General features: G+C 39.2%; 1 protein-coding gene across 1 annotated transcript in view; it reads left to right on the forward strand.

Moving 5' to 3' along the window:
- Nucleotides 1-3832: 3832 nt before the first annotated feature.
- The window catches only part of LOC104529838 (triple functional domain protein-like), a gene marked incomplete at both ends in the record, with an annotated part of 31094 nt that continues 11091 nt past the window's right edge, over nt 3833-23835 (forward strand). The window contains 5 exons of the mRNA XM_010174257.1: nt 3833-3907; nt 11026-11140; nt 14603-14795; nt 15457-15969; nt 19129-19251. Coding sequence (XP_010172559.1) covers nt 3833-3907; nt 11026-11140; nt 14603-14795; nt 15457-15969; nt 19129-19251 — 1019 coding nt within the window. The remainder of the gene's footprint in view (nt 3908-11025; nt 11141-14602; nt 14796-15456; nt 15970-19128; nt 19252-23835) is intronic.

Consider the following 23835-nt stretch of genomic DNA (forward strand, 5'->3'; position numbering starts at 1 on the left):
AAACAAACAAAAAAACCCCAAACAAAACAAACCAACAATCCTGAAATCCTCATAATCGCTAATGTTTTGTGGTGTAGAACCTTTAAGAGCAGGGGGAGACACACAACACAACCATGCCAAGCCCTTAAGACCTGCTTATATTGTTGTTTTTTTTTGTTTTGTTACTGCTCTGTTGGAGATACAAATGTGGTATTTTCTTGCCATATTCACCCTCTTTGGTCCCCCAGCCTTCTTTCATCAATTGTAATCCCTGCAGTCTTTTCAGTTAAGCTTTAACACTGCAGAACTGGAATAAAAATAGGCAGTTTAGAGAAAAGCAGGAATATGATAATCCGAGGCAGTCAGCCTTAAGGATATGCAGATCCAGAACACGAGCCAAGCACTAACATATTTGCTAGGGTGTTTACCTTGAGCAGCCCCTTAATAGTCAAAGAAATGTTAGCTAAATGTTTCTTGCTTCACATGCCACGGGCAAAGTAAAATATGCAGCTACTGCGCATCGTCTGAGGTGAAGCAGTTTAAGGGCTTAGAAGTCTGAGCAAGCAAGTTGCGGTAACATCAGTGTCTTGGGTAATTTTGGGCTAAGAGAGACAGCAAAGTACAGCACTAGTTTCTGCATGCTTTTTAGGTGAGGAGACAGTGTTTTCTACCTCTAAATTTACTGTAAAGAAAAGAAATCACCATGGTTGATATGAATGCTGAGCATGCTAAATTGGCATTAAGCTTATGGTGGGTAGCTCAAAGCATGTTTAAAAAAACCCCCAAACAGCAAACCTCTGGAAGTGTGCCTGTATGCCTTAACAGCCGACTGAAGCCCAAATATTTCAACGTGGAAAAAAGGTATTTGCAGTCTTTTTAGATGGGTTATTTAAGCCCAAGGTTTTCTCAAAGTCTTATTTAAAGCTTTAGTCCCTACTAAATGAAAACTTAGTAGGAACATAAACTGTAGGCGTTTTCAGTAAAAGGTTGATAACTCGTAGCCAGTACTCTGGAGGAAGGAATAATGGAATAGGTTCCTTTGGAGCTGTCTTAGACCCTTGGTTTGAGAGTCTAAATGCAAACATGAAAGAAATAGCTGTGTCCCTTCACTGCTTTGTTGGTCTGGAGTTGCTGTGTAATTGCAAAATATTGTACATAGCGTAGAAACCTTCCATGAAGCATGGTTACCCAAGGGACCAGTTTTCCTGGTCTAGCCTTTCTGAGAATGTATATCAAATTTTGGGTTTGTTTTTGGTTTATGGTGTTCGTAGAAAAACAGAGAACTAGCCAGTGGCTGGAAGATTTGTTTAGTTTTCTTTTGTTTGTAATCTGTGGGTGCTGAGACAATGTCCTGGTTGAACACAGGGGACCCTGCCTTGGCCTACATACATGTCATTGCTGACAGGCATTTGTCTAACTACATTTTTAAAAAATGCCCCGAGGTGGAGAGTCCATAGTCTTCCACAGGCAATCCTCTGTGTTGCTTCGTAGTTCTTTCTATACGAAACTTTCTACTGTCTAAAGTAAACCTCTTGCTGTAATTCTAGACAGCTTGCTTTTGCCACCACTAGACTTCTGTGTGTTCTGAGAACTGCAACCATGTCTCCCCTCAGTACTTCTGACTGAAGGACCCAGTGACAAGTGGCATCCTTCAGGGATCAGTATTTGGAACCAGTGCTGTTTAACATCTTTGTTGGAGACATGGGCAGTGGGATTGAGTGCACCCTCAGCAGGTCTGTTGACGACACCAAGCCGCGTGGTTCGATCAACACCCTGGAGGGAAGGGATGCCATCCAGAAGGACCTTGACAGGCTTGAGAGGTGGGCCCATCCAAACCTCGTGAACAAGGCAGGAGGAGGCCACCAGGATGATCCGAGGGCTGGAGCACCTCTCCTATGAGGACAGGCTGAGACAGTTGGGGCTGTTCAGCCTGGACAAGAGAAGGCTACAGGGTGACCTTGTAGCGGCCTTCCAGTACCTGAAGGGGCTACAGGAAAGCTGGGGAGGGATTTTTGACAAGGGCAGGTAGTGACAGGATGAGGGGTAATGGCTTTAAACTGGAAGAGGGGAGGTTTAGATTAGATATTAGGAAGAAATTCTTTCCTGTGAGGGTGGTGAGACACAGGAACAGGTTGCCCAGAGAAGCTGTGGCTGGCCCCGCCAGGTTGGATGAGAATTTGAGCAACCTGGTTGATTGGAAGGTGTCCTTGCTGATGGCAGGGGGGTTGGAACTAGATGATCTTTAAGGTCCCTTCCAATCCAAACCATTCTATGATTCTATGATGAACAGTGTAATTCAGTTTAGTCCTTCCTCATGGCTCAGGATATATAAGCACCTGGCCATCTTTGTCTCTTGGGTGTTGTTTGGTCTGTCCTGGGTGTGTTTTGAAGGGTAGTGCCCATAACTAGGCACGGTAGTGTCACAGAGGTCACAGTATTGCTGTCTCGAATAGAAAACCTGTCATGTAATTTAGATGTATGGTGCCATTATTTACAAATCTGATGTTATTTGATGGTACCATTATGATACCTTGAGGTTTTAGCTCTGAATTGCACAGCTCTGTCATCAAGGTTCAGAGGCTGAGATGAACGGATATGAAACATTTGAATATTTTAGGAGGAAGAGAAATGATGGCCTCCCCACTGGGCATCACTGGCACCATCTGCTGCCATCTCTGAAGGGATTGTGGCCCTTTTGCACAGAAGAACAATGTATTTTAGAAAAGACTGCCACATGTATACCAGAGCTTGCTCTTGTCAGATTTCCCTGAAACTATAAATGATTAAGCAGCTTATTTTACCTTCTCAATAACTCAAACTGTTGCTTTTAAGGAACACATCAGCTGTGTTAGACCAGGCTTTTTGGCTTCAGTACTTCTGGGCTTCCGCTGTGACAAAGTAGTTACAAAGAGGTGCTTTCTTCAGAAATTAGATTTTTTTTAAAAAAAGGGCATGAATCCAGAGAGACTGAGGAGGGTCATACGGACAGTTAGTTGAAGTGTAGGTAGAAAACCACCCAATTTTTGTAAGATGAATAAGATTGGACCAAAAGGGCCTATTCTGTATTGTACATGTCAATATGGAATATAAAGTCATAAATAAAATTCTTCCTAAATCTTCCTTATTAAAGAAGGGAGAAGCTTAGAATCTGGCCACAAAAGTGTAATGGAAGTGGAGAGGAGGGACAAACTGGTAGTGTGCTGCTTTGCAATATTGACTGTAATCACTCATCCGAGGGACCATTTCAAACGCTGCGTGTATGTAGAGTTAACATGATGAAATGTGTCCTCTTGTACAAAGTGCTGCTCCTGTCAGGCAGCAGAAAAGGCAGTTCAGAGCTTTGTCTGCATTTCAACTTACAACAGTGATGTAAGGAAAGTGGTTTTTAAATAGCATAGGATTTTTTGGTGGATTTTTTTGTGTAATGGTTTTGGGTTTGTTTTTTTTAATTCTATTTTGACTAGTAATTGCTGTAAAGGCGCCTACTTGTCTTTGATATTATTCCTTTCTGCTGGAGCAAAAGTGAAAGCAGGATTTGGAATGCCTGAAAACAACATAATCCAACTTAGTTTTTTATTTACTGATGAAAAAGGCTAATTCTAGTATCCTGTTTACTTATTAAGAGACCATGCTATTTGTATTAAGCTAGTCAACGTGATGACTTGTTCATTAATGTATTTTAAAAGTTTATTTTATTTTTTTGCAACCTTTCACTGTAATGTTACCTTAGTTCCTGTAATCATAATATTCAGATTGTATTGCGAAGGTAAATGTTATACAGTGTATTCCTTAAATGTAGAAGGTGAGCTTGTTTCAGTTTCTGACTAGTTACCTTGTCTTTTCCTTTTTTCAGGGTTTCGCAAAAATGATGAAATGAAGGCTATGGAAGTATTGCCAATTTTAAAGGAAAAAGTTGCGTACCTTTCAGGTACAGTTATTTTCTTCTGTTGTAGAATGCATAATGGTGTTGCTAGTCACATGTAAAATGGTATTTTAAACACTTACAAGTATCATTATAAAAGTCATGGAAAGCCAGGGTAGCGCTTATTCCAGTTGGGTATCCCAAACGTAACACGAGCATTGTGACAGGATCTGTGATAAAGCAGTTATATGTGTGTTGTTGAATGTGGAGCATACTGCTTGTTGCTGTCCCAGTTGTGTCCTGTCCCTCCCTGGGCATATCCAACCGCATTATTTAGAGCAACCTACTATACCAAAGTCATATTCCTTTTCTTATTTCTGGTTCTTCTGACAGAGGGTTTTACAGAAATGGCTTTGTTTCTGGCCCATCTGAATCCCTGGAGAAGTACCTCTGTAACAGAAGTGAAATTTCAGTGCATATCATTTGAAGCACACTTAATATCTTCATGATGAAATGAGTTAGCATCTAATTTTAGCTAACTCCAGCATACACCTTGAAGTTGGTTGGTTACTTAACAAGGAATAGCAGAGAATTTAAAAGTGAGGTTTAGATGAATTAATATTATAATATATTCTATAACTTGATAAGTAACTTTACACGATGGAATGATGTCTGAGGTGCTTATTTTTGTGAACTGTATTTTGGGTGTGACTTCTGAATCTGTTGGTATTAACATAATTCTCTTTGCCATAATCTTAGTGTTAGTTTTACAGGACAGTCTTGTATTTGAAAGAGGGGTTTTTTGATAAATAACTTGTCAAGAACTCCAAAAATAAGGCTCTTATCTGTAAATGTTAAAACATACAAAATTATCTGTGAAATTGCACTCTTTAGAGATTTGCTGTGCATGGATGCTGATGCTTGCAAGAACAGTGTGTCATTCACAGTACTTCATCCTGTTCTCTCTGCTGAGTCACATAGAGGTGTAAAGCAAAAAACATGGTTTGGGTATTTTTTTATTCCCCCCCACCCCCCCCAAAAGGCCTGGCAACTTTAGTGAATGATATATCAGACTGCCCAGAGCCAGTTTCCCTGGTAGTGTGGGAACTCCTAATTCTGCTTAAAACTGTATTTTCAGAGGGAATGAAGAAGAGAAAAGGGAGTTAAGCACAATATTTCAGTCCCTCATTACTCTTTCTTGGACCTTGCTTTATGGCACTTAGTAAAAATGTAATCAGTTTCCGTTCTGTCTAAAACATCTAATTTTTTAGGTTGTCCATAGCTTAGGTTAGACCCTTTAGAATGGATCTGAAAGATGATAGGTGTTCTCTAATGTTAATTTGTAAGCATATGGCATTCTCAAAAGGCATTAATTCTGTGAAAGTGGGCCAAATGAAAGCTGAAGATAAATTTCAGGGGAAAAGATGGATTATGAACTAAAGCAGATGAGGTCCAGGCAGGAAGAAGTGGTTGCCAACATGCCTGTGTGAAGGTAGCAACTTCTGACAGAAGAATGGAGCAAACAGCTGTGGGCAGCAGGACTGCCTGGAACTGATCTGCCAAAATCCGTAGTTTCACATTTCCATTGCAAGTGAGACTCAAATGAAATGAGATACGTTAGTAGTGCAAGTGATTAAAAAACAAACAAACAAAAACACAAAACAAAAAACCCCAAACCAAACAAAAAAACACATAACAAAGCAGACAAACAAAAAACACCCTCAACAAAACTACCACCACTACTGGGGCTTGATCATTGTGGAACTGGAACTGTCAAGCTTTGTATCTGGGAACACAAAGGTAAGGAAAAATGCTGGATTACTGACTTAGAGGCTTTCAATGTACCTCTCTTTTTTTTTTTTTTTTTTTTTTTAAATTTTTTTCTCTCTCCTTCAAAAGTACAAGTTTTGCTCAAGTATTGTTAGTATGTGAAAGTAGAATATCTGGTTAAGGTCTGTGGAAGTAGGACAAATTTATTGGGGATATCTCTACTAAAACTCTTACAGAAAACTCTCAAGGTACCTCTACTAAGAACTTTAGTAGTCCCATGAAGCTTAAGGCATCCACAAACATCACTATAATTTCTGTGTTTTTGTTCTCACTCATTTATATTGGAGTTCTGATAGGAATTGTTGCAACATATTCATTGCTGATTGTCAAGTACCTTCTGAAGTAGAAATAAAGTATGACAATCAACAGTGCAAAGAAATGGTTCTTTTTTTATAGAGCAGGAAATTCACACAAATAACACAGTCTTAAAAAAAAAATAATCATGGAGCGTTTAAGATGCTCAGTTCACTTCCCCAGTCTTTTCTCTGTCTTTCTCTGCTGAGACCTTCCTTCTCCAAGTTAAATGAGTAAGTATGTGCTGTATAGCAGTGTATTCATCTTTGTGTTCTTAGAATACTAAAGACACTGATCTTTCCACAATGCCGACTTTCTTAAACACTGCTTGAGACTAGCTTATCGAGAGATGGCTATATAAGGACAAACCATCTTAGGGGGAGACCTGGACAGGCTGGAAGAGTGGGCTAGCAAGAACAGCATGAGGTTTAACAGAGACTAGTGCAGAGTCCTGCACCTGGACCAGCAGGCTAGGGTCTGTGTGGCTGAGGAGCAGCCTTGCTGAAAAGGAACTGGGGATCATGGTGAACAAAAAGCTGAACGTTATTCAGCAGTGTGCTGCTGCAGCAGCATAAGCAAATTGGATCCTGGGCTGCATCCACAGGGGCATTGCTGGAAGAGATGGAGATATGATCATCCCATTCTACTCGGTGCTTTTCAGGCTGCACCTGGAGTACTGTATCCAGTTCTGGTCCCCACAATTGAAGACAGACTCAGACAGACTGGAGAAGGGTCCACAGGAGGGCCACAAAGATGATCAGAGAGCTGGAGAACCTGCCCTATGAGAAAAGACTGAAGGAGTGAGGTCTTTTCTTCCTGAAGAAGAGAAGGCTCAGTGTGTACCTCATTACAGTAGTTGAGTACTTAAAGGGCAGCTGCAAAGAGGACAGAGGCTCTCTCTTTTCAGGAAGCCACATGGAGAAGACAAGGGGCAAAACATACAAGTTGCACCAGGAGAGGTTTCATCTCAATATAAAAAAGAAAATTTTTTAAAGTAATAATTCACCAGAATAATTGCCTCAGGGACACGGTGGAGTCCTCATCACTGCAAGTTTTCACAATGCAGTTGGACAGGGTGCTGAATAATCTTCTCCAGCCTCCCTTTCCCACAAAAAATAAGATCAGATAATCTTTCAAGGTCCCTTCCAGCCTGGGCTATTCTGTGACTATTTTGTGGTTCTATGAGAAGTTTAAATCTGAAGTCATCACTGAAGGAGTTGCTAGAAATTCTGACTCCTGGCTCCACCAGACTTTTGGGATCCCACTGCGACCCTTCTACCTGCATATTACTCCTGATTCCAGCACCAGACTGTTTCCACCACAGTCATCTCCTAAGCCATTCTTGAGATGATGTTTTGATCCAATTAGAAATACTGGTATTTTAATCAAGTTAAAGCTCTTGGTAACAGATACCTCCCACTGAGGTACCACTTTGACTCCAAGTGTTCTGTGTTGTGATTAACCTGTATTTATGAGAGTTTCCCTTTTCTCTTCCAACAGGTACCTCTCCAGTCTGTGTTCGCCTGAGTTAGGCTGTAATACTTTATTGCTTTGTTTCAGTCTTTGCTTTTCAGTTATTCCTTTCATTTGTTTGTTTGATTCACTCTTGCTTTCTCCTCCCATCATCACAATCCAATTTATCCCCCTTTATTGAGCTGTTAATGATGTGTTTTTGTAAATGAAATAAATGAGTGGATTTTACATAATTTTGTGTATCTGAAGATGTATTTAGATAGAAGAGAATTCTTTCTCCTTGCCTCTGTTATCTGTAGCACCAGACGGAGTAGTTTGAGTTTTTTAAAGATTAATTTAGAACTAAGTTTTTTTTACCACAAACAATGTACAAACGTACAGAAGAACAAATCATTCTGTGAAGTATTGTGAAGTGCATCTTGCTGTATGTAGGTTGATAACTGCGAAGTTCCAAAGCTCACCAAGCTAGCCTAAATGGTGGTAGCTCTGCATATTGATTCTGAAATAAATTCTGTATTAGAAATACTTGACCTTCATGAAACCAGTCTGACAGGCTGGACTGTTTTATCTTGTATTGGTCAAAGTAACAAAATAACTTGATGTGTGGACTGTAAATGCTTGGGTGCAGCTCCACTGTGAATCCTGTGTGTTGTTTTCCTAAAATTACCAACAGATTGGTTCTCCAACAACAACAAACAAACAAAAAGAGGGGGAGAAGAAGCAAAACCTTCCTGGATCTGATTTTTACCTAACTGAGAAATAATCTACTTGGATATTGGGTGTCTCACCACCTGAAGTAGAAAAGCCTCTTAGAGATGTAACCATGAAGTACAAAGGGAGTCTTGGATGCATTTTTTGTTGTTGTTGTTCAGTTTAAACTGAACTCTGTTGAAGTACAGATGCTGTTACATCTCTACACATACTTACATGAGGAGAGCATTACAAGGTGCAATTACAAGGTGCAATTGCCTTGGTTTTGTATGAGGATATAGCACTTGATAACTTGTCCTGCTTTTCAAACATGCCCTAAAGAAAAGCCCACTGTTTAGCTTTGCCTGAGTACGTTGAGACTAGGTAAAAAGGTGTTTTCTGAAAAAACAGCACTACTCAGCCTGTTGGATTTTGGTGCCATTTGGAGACCATTGACAAGACTGCTGTTAGTGATGTGCACTAGACAGAAGTGATTCATGTTGGGTGACTCATGTGAGTTCATCAGCTACTGATATGACACATCTTGGCATAAACAAAGATGGAGAGAATATCTCAGTATGGTGGGGAGATATAAAAGGAAAGGGGTAAAAATGGAAGTCTCACTGATGATAGTAGTAGCTTAATATGTTTTTGTTAAACCAAGGCCAACAGGGGCATGAGCTGAATAAAGGCTGTTGTGAGACAGGAAATTCCCACCTGATGCCTCATGCATTTTTGCTTTTAACATTCCTGTTTGTGTATGACACAGGAGCATCGGGAACAAAGGAAATGAGAGGTATTTATTGGAAAAGGCCTACGAAAGCTTTCAGTATAGTTGATGCGGGGGGGGGAACCCTCTTCAGGACTTTTTTGCATATTTACAATTTTGGTACCTGATTTCAGATAGTGAATTTTTTTTCACTGAAAATCAGGGCTGTATTAATTTCTTCAATACTCATCTATATGTGAAATTTGCATGACAAGTTTTGTCTCCAACATACAGAAATTTCAGGATGTGATTTATCAGAAACGCAAGCACTGTACTTTAAAAATGGGTCTCCTCTCTGGTGTATGCAGACCTGGGAGCCAACTAAAGTGGCATCCAAAATGACATAAAGAATATGGGTTTCTTTCCTCTGCTGTGTCAGAAAATTGCATGATACAGGAGTTGCTGTGCAGGAAAGGCCCAGAGGACTGATCTGAGGTGACTGTATGTAACAAGGCATTTGTTTAAAACAATTGGAGAGTGTTGAAGGTGATTCAGCTTATGTTCTTCCCTGTTAGCTGGTGCTTTTGAAAGAAGAATTTCCACCCTGAGCAATCAAGCACTTTTTCTGGGAGGGGTGGAATCAGTAGCATTACCAGTTGAGATGTAAATTTTTAATATTTGTAGCTAATGGCCTGCAGTGCACTGATGGCTCTGGAGCTGAGCAGAGGCCTGGGCTGTTGGATTCCCAGTCTTGTCATTCATCCTTCCTCTCTCGTGCGGCTTCTGTCTTGTTTTTATCTTATCACTTGCTATGTAAAAATCCTCAGAGAGCTCTGCTTGGCAAGTGGGTCAGGATGGTCAAGACCATCCCATTAGAATGGGACAACTCCGTTGTTTTTAATCTCATCTTCCACTTAAGAGGGTCAGGAAAAATAAGAATATGACTTTTCCTTTTAAGTTTAGGTTTCTGGCATTGCAGCTTGACAGAAATTCAAAGCTGCTTTTGCTTCTTCTGAGTTTCATTTGGTGCCTCACAGGGAACGTGTCCAGTGCAGACAATCCCTGGGGACCTTGACAGCCAGGCACAGTGTCTCGAGCAAGCACACACAGACCCTGTTGAGGAGGACACTGATGAGTTTTTTAGTGGCGAGTTCTATTCATTTGCTTTTGGCCTTCCTTTCTAGAAATTTTTTTAAAACTTTGTTTGGTAACATGGTTTTACAATGAGAAGCTGATTTACAATGAGAAATCTTTCAGGACAGAGGATAGTGTTTTTCTGCGTTTCCATGGGACAGGGGAAAACAGTCCACACATCTGTGTTTGAGAACGTGTGTGTGAAATTTAGCTTGTAAGAAGGTGTCTGTTATACAAGTTTTAATACAGGCAGCCTACTGACTTGAATTTAGCATTTAGTAATAGTAAAAGTTGGTTGTCATCAGCAAGGGGTTGGATGTGAAATTGTGTTTTAATGTTCAACTGCAGTAACTCTATGTGATTTAACTAATGAGATGCATACATTTAAGTGGAACCGTGCAAAGTCAGGGGTTTGGGTTTTTTTGGCTTACATATTGAGTGGTTTCAGTATTTCCTTGTTTTGTATTGCTAACAAAATTCAAAACTATAAACTTGACAATTCAGAATCTGCACATCAGAACAGGAAAAAATATAAATTAAATGCCTTAATAATATCCACCTACTCATCTAGTATATGCATTGGGTGTGAAACACTGTACACCTACACTCTGTGCTAGTAATGAAGTTAATGCTGAATATCCTCTAAAAACTTGCTTACAAAGTAGCATAACTCTAAATTTAATCTGTCCAATTGCTGATTCAGAAGTTAAATACAAAGCACCATTGCTGGAGATGTCATACTGCCAGTCAAACCTGAATGTGACTCTATTGTGTAAGTGTAATGCTATAGTTTTTACTTGTTTCAACTTTTTTTGACCGATACTTTCTCATTGTAAGAATTGTGACAATGTGCTGATTGATACTCCCAAAGTTCAGTTTTAAGCTGGTCTCTAAATGATAGTGTTAGCATTTAACTTGAAATAACTTATTTTTTTTAAGTAGATACTCATGAAACAGTATAGGACTTAAGTTTTCCAAGAGTATTCTGAAGACTAGGTTTGCAAACAAAAATGGTGTTATGCTGTGGGATCTTTTAACATGTTTAATTTTTCAGGTGGCAGAGATAAGCGTGGAGGTCCCATTCTAACATTTCCTGCTCGTAGTAATCATGACAGAATACGGCAAGAAGACCTTAGAAGACTAATTTCATACCTAGCGTGTATTCCTAGGTAAGTGAAGGTCACTTGATAAGCTCTGAAGCTATAAAACAAAATAAATTGATTATGTTGCAGTGTACCCACAAGCTAGAAGACCGGACCGGTTAAGAAAATGAGCAGATTCATACCAAGTTCTGTCAGTTACTGTTTTCAAAATACTTTTTGGAAGAGACTTAAATAATTACTCTGCCTTGTAGAAGAAAGGTTGTTGGCAGAATGGCTGGTATGCTTTATTTGGAGGTAGTTAGTGTCTTGGAAATGGCACTGCCATGCCATGTTGCTGTCACTGTGTTGGAAATTACAAATGCAGCTCAAAGGCTTTAGTACATCAATAACTAGAAACATGCTGGTCGTCATTCACAGTGTACCTTGTGTGGGCTGAGGTCAGCACAACACTCCTAACTGTTATTTTTATTAGATAAGGTTATAGTGTTCTGATATAGCACAGGAATGAGGAGAGAGATATATTAAATTGCTTGTACAGGTCTCAGATAAACCTGTGGAGAGATCAGTGAAAGTACTGATATCACTTGATTATCAACAACTTAAGCTATGAATTACAATGTGCTATTTAAATAAATTGGCAAGTCAAATCCAGTGCTTGTGTGTGTATGCACACACACACACACACACATATATATATATGAAGTTATATATATATATATAGGCATTTTTTAAAGTTATATATTATATCTATGTAAAAAAGTTTGTTCGCATAGAACTTTGTTTCTGGTAGTAACTGAATTGAGGACAAAAATGATCATAAGACCCTGACTTCAGGTCTGTCTCGGAATCTGCCAGCATTTGGTGCAGACGGGAGCAATGCTGACTGTTCTTGCATTTGTTTGCCTGTGACCTCAAGGAGCAGTTGTCATTACAGTTGAAATAAATCTATTATACAACATTCCTGAATGCAATATATCCCATATTTCTGTAATGTGTTAATTTATACGCAGTCATCTTTGCACCTGATGTAATCAGATGTCACTTTCAGATTGACAGAAGTGCTTTCGTAAAAATAACTTCAGGACATCTAGTTGAGAGTGTATATGGCCTTTCTCAAGAGCAATTGTTGTTAATTCAATTATTCTAGTCTTATTCCAATTTGAATTGTAGGAGAGTTTAGTACTTTTTTAATTTTAACATTAACTGGGAGATTTTGGAGAGGTAGGAGGAGGAGAAGGACAGGAAGAAGCCTTAAGACTTTTACTTCTGTTGTAGTTTGACTTCATATTTGAATGCAAGATGTATTCTAGTCCTCTAGAGCCTCAAATTACTAGAGAAGTTAATAGATAAATATGCATCAAGATATGCCAAAGAGAGGTTTCTAGAAATAATCTGGGAAAATACAGGGGTCCTCTGGCAACAGGTGTATGCTGGTTTAGCATCAGTAGATTTAAAATAAAAAGAAAGTTAGTTCATATTTTATGTCTCTGTAAACATGGTAAAGCTTTGAGAATAAAGGGAGCTTTATTAAAAGAAAGACTCATTTTCATACAGGTCGTGTTTTAGGGACTGATCATGCAACTCTTGCTGATTAAGAAGTCCCAATTGGTGCCAATAGCCCCAAACACTTGGTCTGTCTATTAGTTATTGCAGCACTGTTACTCTACGTAGCTGAAGTTGCAGAGGTATGAGTTGTTTGGCAGGAGATCTAAACACTTCAGGTGATTCAGTCTCACAATAGATATTGCTAAACTTAAGTCAACAATGCTGACTGGACGAGGCATTAGTGTAGTTCAGGTTTACCTAGCAGTTGACCTTGTCTGACTAAAGCCTTCCGGAACAATTTTTGTGATCCTTGGCCAAAAGGGATGAATCTTTTGTTAGCTGTTAGGGCCACATGACAGGAGGACACATGTGCATTGCATCACATGATGAGGGGCTGCTTTGTACAACCCAGGAGACTGGGTGAGCTAGCCTTGTGTGAACTAGTGCGAGCGCCTCCTCACGCAGTGGTCAGTTTGTGTGGTAGGATAAGGGTGGGATGAGCAGCTCTCAGAATAGCATGCAGCCTTTCAATAATGGGTGTATCTTTAAAACAGTAGTTGGTTTTGTCCTTTAATCCTGTGAGGCTGTTAGAAAACATTTTCACCATGGTCAGAAAATTGTATGGTGTAGCCTACATGTATTCCAAGCTAGTCAATTCTAGTGTATTTTCCTGCTACCATTGCCATTTTTGGCATTCCTATGGGCAGGTGGGACAGCTAGCATTTATCTTGATAAACTCCTTTTTTAAATGGTAGCTTTGTGGGGTTTTATGTTGGTGTGGGTTTTTTTGTTTGTTTGTTTTTTGGCTTTTAAAAACAAATTTTAAGAAGCTTCTCTTCTAAGAAACCTGCATTATCACTTCTTGCAGAAGCTTTTCTGCTGTCTCGTATCTGTCATAACTCGTCTTTCTACAGTGTGGCAAATGAGACTGTGAAGCTTCCCTACTTCTTGGACACTGAAAATCTAACCACATGAACTTTAGAATAGCATTTACATTAGTCACATCCCTGAAAATGACTCATGTACTCAAACAATGGACACTAGGTCTTTTTTGATAGTCCATTGGCTATGATGCATGGGTTTTGAAATACTTTCCCTTTGCATGTTAACAGGGTCAAGTAGCGAATTCTACTGGAAAAAATTTGAAATTTCTGGTGTTGGTGGTGTTTGCCATTTTAATCAGTGGCAAGCACTAAGTGTACCAAAGGTATTGATGAGAAGAAATTAAATCTGTCATTCTCAGAAGAGTTGCCAGAGAATTTAGGTGTAAGATCTGTTGTCTTTTGGACAGCAAAATTGAGCTCAAATTTTATAGAAACAGGTTGATGTGGTTTTCTTCACAGCCATAAAATGCTTTCTTATCCATTAACTATCCACAGATCGATCCTGTTACAGAAGGAATTGTCTATAAAGGGTTTGTTTGTTTGTTGTTGGGTTTTTTTCCCCCTCTACGTACTAACACTCAGGTAATATGGGACTAGATCTGAGGCAATTTTAAAAAGTTGCAGAAGTGGTAGGTAAGAACAGTATGCCATCTTCTGTCTTTTAGAGGATCCCCTCAGTCATCAGAAAGGCATGAATATTGTCATCAGTAAAGCGTGTGTGTTCTGAGGAGTCAGTTGTAAATGAATTACATAGTGCTGCTTCAGTAAATGCTGTGTTTAATGTGTGTGTAAGGTGAAGGAGAAACAAGACTGGCAGATTAATACTTGTGAAGATAAACAATGAAAATGAAAGAGGAGATAAAGGCAGATTAACAAATTAGCAACAGATGTAAAGCTATCACCCACAATGTGGCAGGGGAGCGAGGGAATCTTCCTGAGAGGTTCATGAGGTCTGCTGTATGTGTCAGCTAGTTGACAGTGTGACCCTAGGGTGTAACAGTTTGCTGAGGAGGCCACGTTCGTTAGGCAGTGGTGCAGTAGAGTGCTGTGTCTGAAGTTGTAACGCTTGCTTGATAACCTTTTCTTCTTTCTTCTGCAGTGAGGAAGTATGTAAACGAGGATTCACCGTAATTGTAGATATGCGTGGTTCAAAATGGGACTCCATAAAGCCTCTGTTGAAGATTTTACAGGAATCCTTTCCATGTTGTATTCATGTTGCACTGATAATCAAGCCAGACAATTTCTGGCAGAAACAGAGGACTAACTTTGGCAGCTCTAAGTTTGAGTTTGAGGTAATTTCCCCCATGGTATACAAATTTACATGTATTTCATAGTTTTAAGAGTGCTTGCTACTGATCAGCATCTTGAAAACTCTCAGATAAATTATGTTCTAGATGAGAGGAGAGGTACATTAGGACAGTGGTGCTAGAGGGAATGTGGTTTTCTTCGTGTAGTTAGGCTAGATAGTTGTGCATGTTGTCATTTATATTCTTTTTCTGAGCATGAGAAAGATGGAATGAAGAGTTTTACCTCAGTGGTAAAAAATAAGATTTCATCTGTTTGTTGTCTTCGCCTGCATTGTGGTAATCATGATACCACCAGCATCCAGAGGAAAACAGCCAACTGAACCTTGCTGTTATCTTCCTGCTGCTTTACAATACACAAAGTCACAACTTAATCGAAACAGTAGTCAGAAGAGTGGTTGCTGTTTTCTTCTTAAGTGTAGTGAAGTAATGAGAGAAGTATTTTATTTCTTTTTGGGGGGAAATATCTGCATGACAGGAGTCTGATCAGAATTGATATTTGAAAATAAATGTTTGAGAAAAGCAAAGTCACATGGACTTCATGAGCAAAATGGTCAACTGTTAAAAAGGGAAAAACAAAAACTTGAAAGAAAATTTCAAATTCATTTCAGTAACAGATTTTTTTTTTTCTTTCATTTTTGTTTTTTAGACAAATATGGTGTCTCTGGAAGGCCTTACCAAAGTAGTTGACCCTTCTCAGCTAACCCCAGAATTTGATGGCTGTTTGGAGTACAACCATGAGGAGTGGATAGAAATCAGAGTTGCCTTTGAGGACTACATTAGCAATGCAACCCATATGCTGTCCAGACTGGAGGAACTGCAAGATATATTGTCAAAAAAAGAAATGCCTCAGGACCTGGAAGGTGCTCGCAATATGATAGAGGAGCATTCACAATTAAAAAAGAAAGTAATTAAGGCACCTATCGAGGACCTTGATGTGGAAGGACAAAAGCTGCTCCAGCGGATACAGAGCAGTGATAGCTTCCCCAAAAAGAACTCTGGTTCAGGGAATGCAGACTTACAGAACCTTTTACCCAAAGTATCCACCATGCTGGACAGGCTGCACTCAACACGGCAGCATCTGCATCAGATGTGGCATGTGCGGAAATTGAAATTGGACCAATGTTTTCAGCTCAGGCTGTTTGAGCAGGATGCTGAAAAGGTAAGGGACTGGGCACGAGGAGCATAAATGGGTGCTGCTTGACAGACGTGAAAGAAGTACCAAGGATAACTGCAAATAGAAACTTTTGTCTTTAGAGTTAATCACTAGCATTTTAATGAGGAAAAAAGTATTTCTTGATTGAAAGTGACTCTTAGTTTTCTGGAGTAAAGGAGGTGGAGTGGTAATTCTAAGCTGTAAAGAACACAGGTGGCTCTCACCAAAGAAAATTTTAAGTGGTAGTGACTTTAAAGCTTTTGCTTTGGTAAGTTTTTGTTCCAGACAGATGCTTTTGCATGCATCAAGTGAAGATGAATGCTGTATACTTCATAAATACAGATGACTAAGGACTACATTGGTCACGTTTTGAGTGACCCTTGGGGCTTGAATGATAGGCAGTCAACAAAAGTCTGAAGGGGCTGACATAGGGAAATGCTTCAGTGAAGCAGGATTTGAAGTCCCAGGCTAAAAACTGATGTATCTCTTTTGACAGTGCATATGTCATTAACAGGGGACTGAGTGATCTGGGAGTGTTTTGGGCTAACCAGTCCCTTCAAATGAGAAAGCCTTTGATTGTCATGGAATTTGAACAGGAAATATGTCAGACAGTGAACTTCTAGATAAGCTCAAATAAGACCTGCTTTCATATAGAATAGTTCTGCAATCACTTATTATTAACTTGTTACCATGGAACAAGTAGCTTTAAGGAAGGGTGGGGAGTTTTTCTCCAGGAGGAGTAGTAACAAGGCTATGCAGTCAAGTGGTAAGTATGGTCTTTGTCAAATTTCTTAAAATATTTTGTGTAAAAATGCCTGAACTGGGTGAGACCAAAGGCCTTCAGTAATGGTCATAAGCAGGTGCATGGGGAAGAGTAAAAACAGAGCAAACTTCTATAATACTTCTTCTTCCTTCCTCTGTTTTCTTCCCCTGTACTGTCCCTTACCCTCATCGTTTCAGCTCAGGGATTTTCTTTACACTGCTCTTAATGTTTTCTGCTGTGTTTAAAAAATAAATGATTTTTTTTGAAGTACCATTTAAAGCAAGTGTTTACTCAGTGGGTATAGCTGAAAATAGTAGGGACATGTGAAGATTTGAAAAAAATCTGATAAAGTGAATTTAGAGTTATAAAATTATGTAGAAAATAACAAGCTGGTCTAGTATTGTTCTTTCAAGCCTGAAATGCTTTTTGGCAACCTCTTAGCCACTTAATTACAGCATTAAATACTCTTTATTACAGCATGAACAAAATTTATTCTGATGATGCTCACATGATATTGAAAGGATACGTTCATTTACTCATGTAAAAGTTGCCCACATAACTTGAGCTTTATGAAACTCCTTGTGAAATACTTGAGCCTGTGGGATTGATCCTGCCATGTGGTTGCTTAAGCTCTGTCCTGGCTAAGACAGGACAAGACACAGCCACTCAGTTCCCTGGGTGGGAACAGACACTGCGAGTGGCTGTGTCTTGTTTGGCTGCCAGCTAAGTTAAACTATCACAGCTCCTATCTGTGTTTTCTAGGTTCCTGATTCCAATAATAAGTCTATATTAAATTAACACGTCTTTATTTCAAAATAGAGGGAAATGTTAGGCACCTCAAAATGGGGTTGACAGCAGCTAGCATACCTAGGACTTTATTCTCTTATCAACCAGTAGAAAAAGATTAAAAAGAAGGTTTGTGTAGTATCCCAACTCACTTTTGGATTAAGGCCCTTGCCTTGGTCTACTTGCAGCTTTTATTTCACTGCTAGTGTCAGGTTAGATTGTGTAGCTCAGGGCTTCTTTATCAGTGTATGTCTGTGTGGTTTATTTAGGTGTGGGAAGGGGCTGGATCTTTGTTGGAAAAGTGTATTGGATGGAGGGGAATAAACATGTTTTGGAGGACTTGTACAACTCTGCTCAAGAAATCTGGGCTGGTTCAGGAGAAGAGAAGGCAAAAAAAGGGATGAGGTAGGAGGGAATCTGATTGGAATTGCTCTGTAGGTATCTGAAGGCAGCAAAATCAGACTACCTGGAGAAAGGTGATCACAAGCAGGACCAGTATCTACTTTGAATAATGTTGTAACACATTTTCACTGTACTCTAGATAAGAAACTGAAAATTTCAGGAGTATGTGATCATCTGTCTCTGTTGTCTAAGCTCTTAAAACTTTTTTTTGTTTTTGTTTACAGTCCTTACCATATTGTGGTCTGATTTGATTTGTCAAGTATCTAGATAGAATAATGGATTTAATAATATTGCTCTGTTACCAGCATGTTTTAAAAGATGCTTAAATGAGTACTTACTGCTCATTGCTACCATTTTTTTTCTGAACAAGCTTTTTCAGCTTATCCAGAAAGTAGGTGGGTCTTTTGAGCTGAGACATAGCAAAGATTTCAAGACCATTGTCGGGGGTGGGTGGGTATGTGTGTTAAACTTAACCTTTTGCTTTGTTGCTTGGTCTTTGAAAACTTTGTTTTCTAGTGCCACTGTTAACTTACCTATGTACCTCCATTGATGGTCATTGTCAGATAAGATCTTTCCTAAAATGCTTGAATATTAAAATACTTAAAAAAAAAAAAAAAAGTATTTAGATATTATCCTTAAGCTTGTCTGGAAGAAGGTAGTGTGTAACTGTGCTCAAGTATAGTTATAAAAATCTGTTTAGCAATAGAAAAGTTGTTTTCAAATCTGCTGTAAAGTTATGAACTAAAAATATTAAACTTGCTGCTGAAGTACTTGATCAGCAAGAATGAATTTATATTTAATTTCCATGAGTTGCCATTTTCATTCTAAATTACTAAGCTGCTGACGTCATGAAATGCTGATACAAGAGAATTTGTAAGCTTGGTAACTCAGGGCTGTGCTGCAAGCCTGTTTGTTTACTATGACTTCTTTGTAGTAATGAAGTTTATGACTTTATGATTATTACTTTACTGTAGCTTGTTGAGATAACTACCCATAGTAAAGATTTAACAGCCTCAGATGTTCTGTCCAAAAAGTCAGATTTCAGCAATGATTTGGTTAAAATGTATGGTAACTTACAGTGGAAAGATCATTAGTCTTAATTTTCATGGCCTTAGACTCTTTCTGTCTTCTGTGTTCACAGATTTCTCACATTACTTGTCTATGATTTCTGCCATAACAAATTAGTGGGTTTTTTTCTTAATATTTTTTTGTAGATGTTTGACTGGATCACACACAACAAAGGTCTGTTTCTGAACAGCTACACAGAGATCGGAACCAGCCACCCCCACGCGATGGAGCTTCAGACACAGCACAATCACTTTGCCATGAACTGTATGGTAAGAACAGGCATCACCTCACAGCACTGACACATTGTCTATTTACTCTGTGTTAAGGTATAATTTGTAAATCTTACACATAAATTATTCCTCCTGTTACAAGTAGTGCAGATTTGTATATGAGCAGTGAAATTATAAAACACAAAGAAGGAAAGTAGCCAAGTACAGAGATATTGTGATCAAGCAACAAGATTATTTTGACCAACAGCAGTGTTCAACACAACCTCAGCATTTCTCAGATATAAACTTCCAAACTTCTAGAACCTGGCATGTGTGTTAGAGTACTGCTTTGAGTCTTTTAGGAAATCTCAGAGAATCGTGTAATACGGAATTTAGCACTCTATACAGAAAGAAATAACTCTAAGGATCTTCTGAATAGATTACAACTCAGAAAAAAATTCTGAGAAGTAGCGATTGCCAGCTGAGCCTGATGCAGTAGTTTTCCATATTTTTAAGGAGACACATTTCTCATTTCTTGCTCAGTAGAGTGGAGCTAAAACAAAAAAAAAAACTTTGTCAAATATGATCTTAGAATGAGCTGTCAGTAGGCTACAATTAAAAATTTGGAATTTAATTGGCAATGAAAGCTGCTTATTTTCAGTTTCATGAATTTCTGTTTGGACATGAGGACTAAATTCTCAAGTACATTTTAGGTCCTTCCCAATAGCAGGCTTGGAGGTGTTTAAATAACTTTGGGCAACTGGGCCTAAATCCAGTCCCTGGCTGTCAGCTCAAAGAAGGAAGAACACTACCAGTCTTGTTAGAAATTAACATCCTTGGCAGTCCACGGATGGGAGCTGAATTAAAGTATGGCTGAAACAACCAACTATTGCAAGAGGATGTTTTGCAGGACTCCTAATCATACAAAGAGAGAGTGGCAAAGTAAACTTGCCTAGGCTGTGTGTCTTGCTGAAATAATGGAAGGACTAGTGTATGGTATAGCTAGAGTTAAGGCAATAGAAGACATGAGTAGCGAAGGTGTATTTTCTTCTTTTGCAACTCAGCTGTATTTACAAAAGTTTTTTAAAAAAAATATTAAGTTTTTGGAAAGAGTAAAACAAATGCTGGGAAACATTGTTACTAAGTTATGTAACGTCCTATATGGATGTAACTTTGACCATTAGGTTTGGAAGGTATATATTCACTCTGTGGCCACAGGGAATTGCTCCTTTATGGAGTACCTCAATTGTTGTTGCTCATTGCTCTGCATATGAAGTAGAGCAGAAAGAAACTCACAGGAGGACAGTAGGTGTCATTGGCATGAGATGACTTTTTGAATCTAGTAATTTTGGACAGCCTTCCAGGCAATTCTTGGGCTTGTACTCTAAAGGTTAAATTCTTCTTCTGTCAGCCTGTCCTAGAATTAGTCACTGTTGTTCTCTTTTCTTCAAATCAGATGACTTTTCCGCACCCCCCACCCCCCCTTACTACCATACTGTTCAGAGCCTATCAACAGTAGGAAGCACTTGAGCAATGTAGCATAATCCCTCTTGCTCTGTTTTTGCTGTTAGTCTTTTACTGCTAATCTTTGTTTTGCCTGCAGTAGTCATATGCCTTCAGTACAGAGGGCTTTTTCTCAGCCTGTACAATGATTTCTTGAAGCATTCAAGGAACAGCTTAAATTTGGGGCAGATTAAGCAGTCCAAATATTTAAGAGGGGGAGGAAAAAAGCTTCAGTTTTTTAATGTGTTTCTGTAGCACAGCCCCACCAAAAAGTGATTCTTTGACACAGAATAGGAAAATACAAATTCAAAATGATCAGTCCCTGATTTTGATGTAAGCAGTGTTCAGATTTTCTGGGGTTTATTTGGTTAGATGACAAAAGCCTTACATGTAGATTAGTGGGAAAGATTAAACTGAATGTGACACAAAAAAAAAAAAATGATGTCAGCAATTAAATTTTGGCAGGCCTTATTTTTCATTAGCTTTTAACTGGAAAAATGTTGGACAAGCTTAACTCCTGCAAGCATGTTCAGCTTATTTCTGAGCACTCTTCACATATGCTGTGCTTAACAAGCTACTATTTTTTCACTGTTCCTGTCAGTGTAACTCTTCAGTAATCAGAGTTGATTTAAGATCTCTTTTGTGAATGCTTTACCACTAGAGATGGGATATAACTTCTAACCTATCTACAACCATGCAAATTTATTCAATTGCATGGGGTAGAGGAAGGAAGAGTGGCAACTATGTATTAGGTTTATTATGTGCAGAAGATTTTGAAGACTTTTCATTGTGGCCTTAATTGGATCCTAATAGATCTTACTTTCCAGGCCATTTTCTTAGACTCACTTTAGGTGGGGAAGTGCTGTTAAAATAAATGCTGTCCAAGCAGCTAAATACAACCTCTTGCACTTGCTCCCAGCTTAACCATGATAATTGATGTTGCAGCTGCTTTTCCCAACGCACTGTGGTTGCCACAGGGCACATGCTCCCTTCACAGCAGGTGCTACCCTCTGTCAATAGCTGGCTGTCCCATCTCCCCTTCCTTCGCAAGTAGCAGCTCTGCTTTCCAAGAGGTGCAGGAGGGCACCTTCTGCAGCTGCTTATGCCAGACTCGGGTGAGAGAGAGCGACAGCCTTTGAGTGCGATGCCAAAATTTTAATCTGGTCTTCCAGACTGAAGTGAGCCACCTGGATGTAAACAGCTGTGAAAGCTGCTTAGTTCCTGTCATGAACAGGAGTTGGTTACATCAAGGACAAAGAGGGCTTGCTGAATATTTATTTTTTAACTTGTAATGGCTTTCTGCCATTTTTTAGAATCTGATTTTCAGTATTATACCACAAAGTAGTTGGAAGTTTAAACCAAATGTTGTAAAATAAAAAGGTGAAGAATACACTGAGGAAGGAGACTTAACTGTACTTTCAGCAGTTTCATTAGCAAGTGATATGTCCAGGAATCTTGAGTATTCAGTATGTGATAGGCTCATGTGGTTGCACTTCAGGGTAACAGGAATAAGTTCATGAGGGCCTCAAGCTTAATACAGAGGCTGGTTCCCATGAAAATCTGCCAGAGAAAAGCTGGATGGCTGCAGTGATGTGTGTCGAAGATGGACATATGTTTGGTTACCGTTGCTTAATACACAGGTTGATGTGGCTGAAAAGGCTGCTCTCTGAAAGAGAGTTCATAGGTGCAGCTGTAGGTATGTGACCTGCTATTACTGAGTTCAAGAGGCTGTGCACTGACAAATGTCAAGGCTGTGTCTTTATGGGGCAAGTACCATCCCTTGTTCCCTAACTGTGGGGAAAAATAAACTTACAATTATTCTCTCTCAAGATGAGGTTGAATTTTCAGTACCATTTAAAAGGCCTACTTTCAGCAACAGCAAATTGCTGTTGTCAAGTCCTGAGATTTATTTCAGTTAAACAATACTCAGTTTTAGCTTCAAGCTCCTCTTTGGGTGACTAAACCGATGCTTCACTTCTCAAAACAAGTTTTTAGTACCTTTTAAGGGAGAAACTTGCAAATAAGGCATCATAGGAGTTACAAATAAAAAAATTATCTGTTGAGTTTTTGAACTGCAAAAACAAAGTACCCATGATTATACGGTTAGTCAGTGTTGCATGCAAGAGTGGGAGAGACTGATTCTGTGTCTGTCCACTCTTTTTTCCTGCCATTTTCCATACATCTGCTGGGACACAAGGGAAACAAAAGCAGTCATTTGAAATATGGGTGAGGAGGAGGATGTTATCTACTTGAATATTTTCTTTCTTCTACTCTTCTTGATAGACCAAATGGCCTTGCTTTCATTAGAGCTTATCTGCACCTCTCACTGCACTGGTGAGGGTCAAAATGATTGGAAAGTGATGCGTGTGAAAGAAAACTTTCTTTGGAGAAAGCTGGCACTGGCTACTCTTACAGGGTGTGCTGTGACTACTGCTTGTCATTGGGCTGATAGGACTATCAGTAGAAGCTATGTTTATTAACCAGAATCCAGAAAGTCCTGTGTCAATTATAAGCATATTGCTAAGTTGATTAATGAGCTCAGAACAGGGTGTTTACATGTACTAAACCACTTTATCAAGGTAGTGATCAAATAATAAATGTTATCCAAAAAGAGAGTGTCAGAGATAAGCACTGGTGAGAGTTTTAGGAGCTTAAAATTAGAAGTATGAACACAACGCTTGAATCTCACTGGGTTTACAGAGTTAAAAGTTACAAAGATTACTTGCTTGGCTCAACTTGCTCAAGTACAGCCACAGGGACTGGTACAAATAAAAGCATTAAGAAGGTCAGGTGAGGTAAAATCAGCTCAGCTGACAGCTAGTGTGACTTCTCTTCCTTAGTACTACTGATGTATTTCATTCTTGAGTTTCTTTTTATTTCAAATACGTATTTTGTAACCATACAGAGTTATCACTTGAGACAGATTTAAGCACCATGTGAATTCTAGACTGCCCTTGGTCCTCTGAAACTTCAGCAAATAAGACCAAGACCACAGGTTGTCAATTGTGTGTTATTTCTCAGATTGCCTTGAAATGCAGGTTTTTCACAAAAGACATTGTGCAGAATGGTGAACAGCAGTAAGTTAGCCCTTCTGCCTTGGGGGGGGTGTCTGTTTCATGTTGGTTTGGGGGGGGGGGGGGG

Source organism: Antrostomus carolinensis, unplaced genomic scaffold (genome assembly GCF_000700745.2).
Source record: "Antrostomus carolinensis isolate BGI_N321 unplaced genomic scaffold, ASM70074v2 scaffold16830, whole genome shotgun sequence".
Classification (NCBI taxonomy): Eukaryota; Metazoa; Chordata; class Aves; order Caprimulgiformes; family Caprimulgidae; genus Antrostomus; species Antrostomus carolinensis.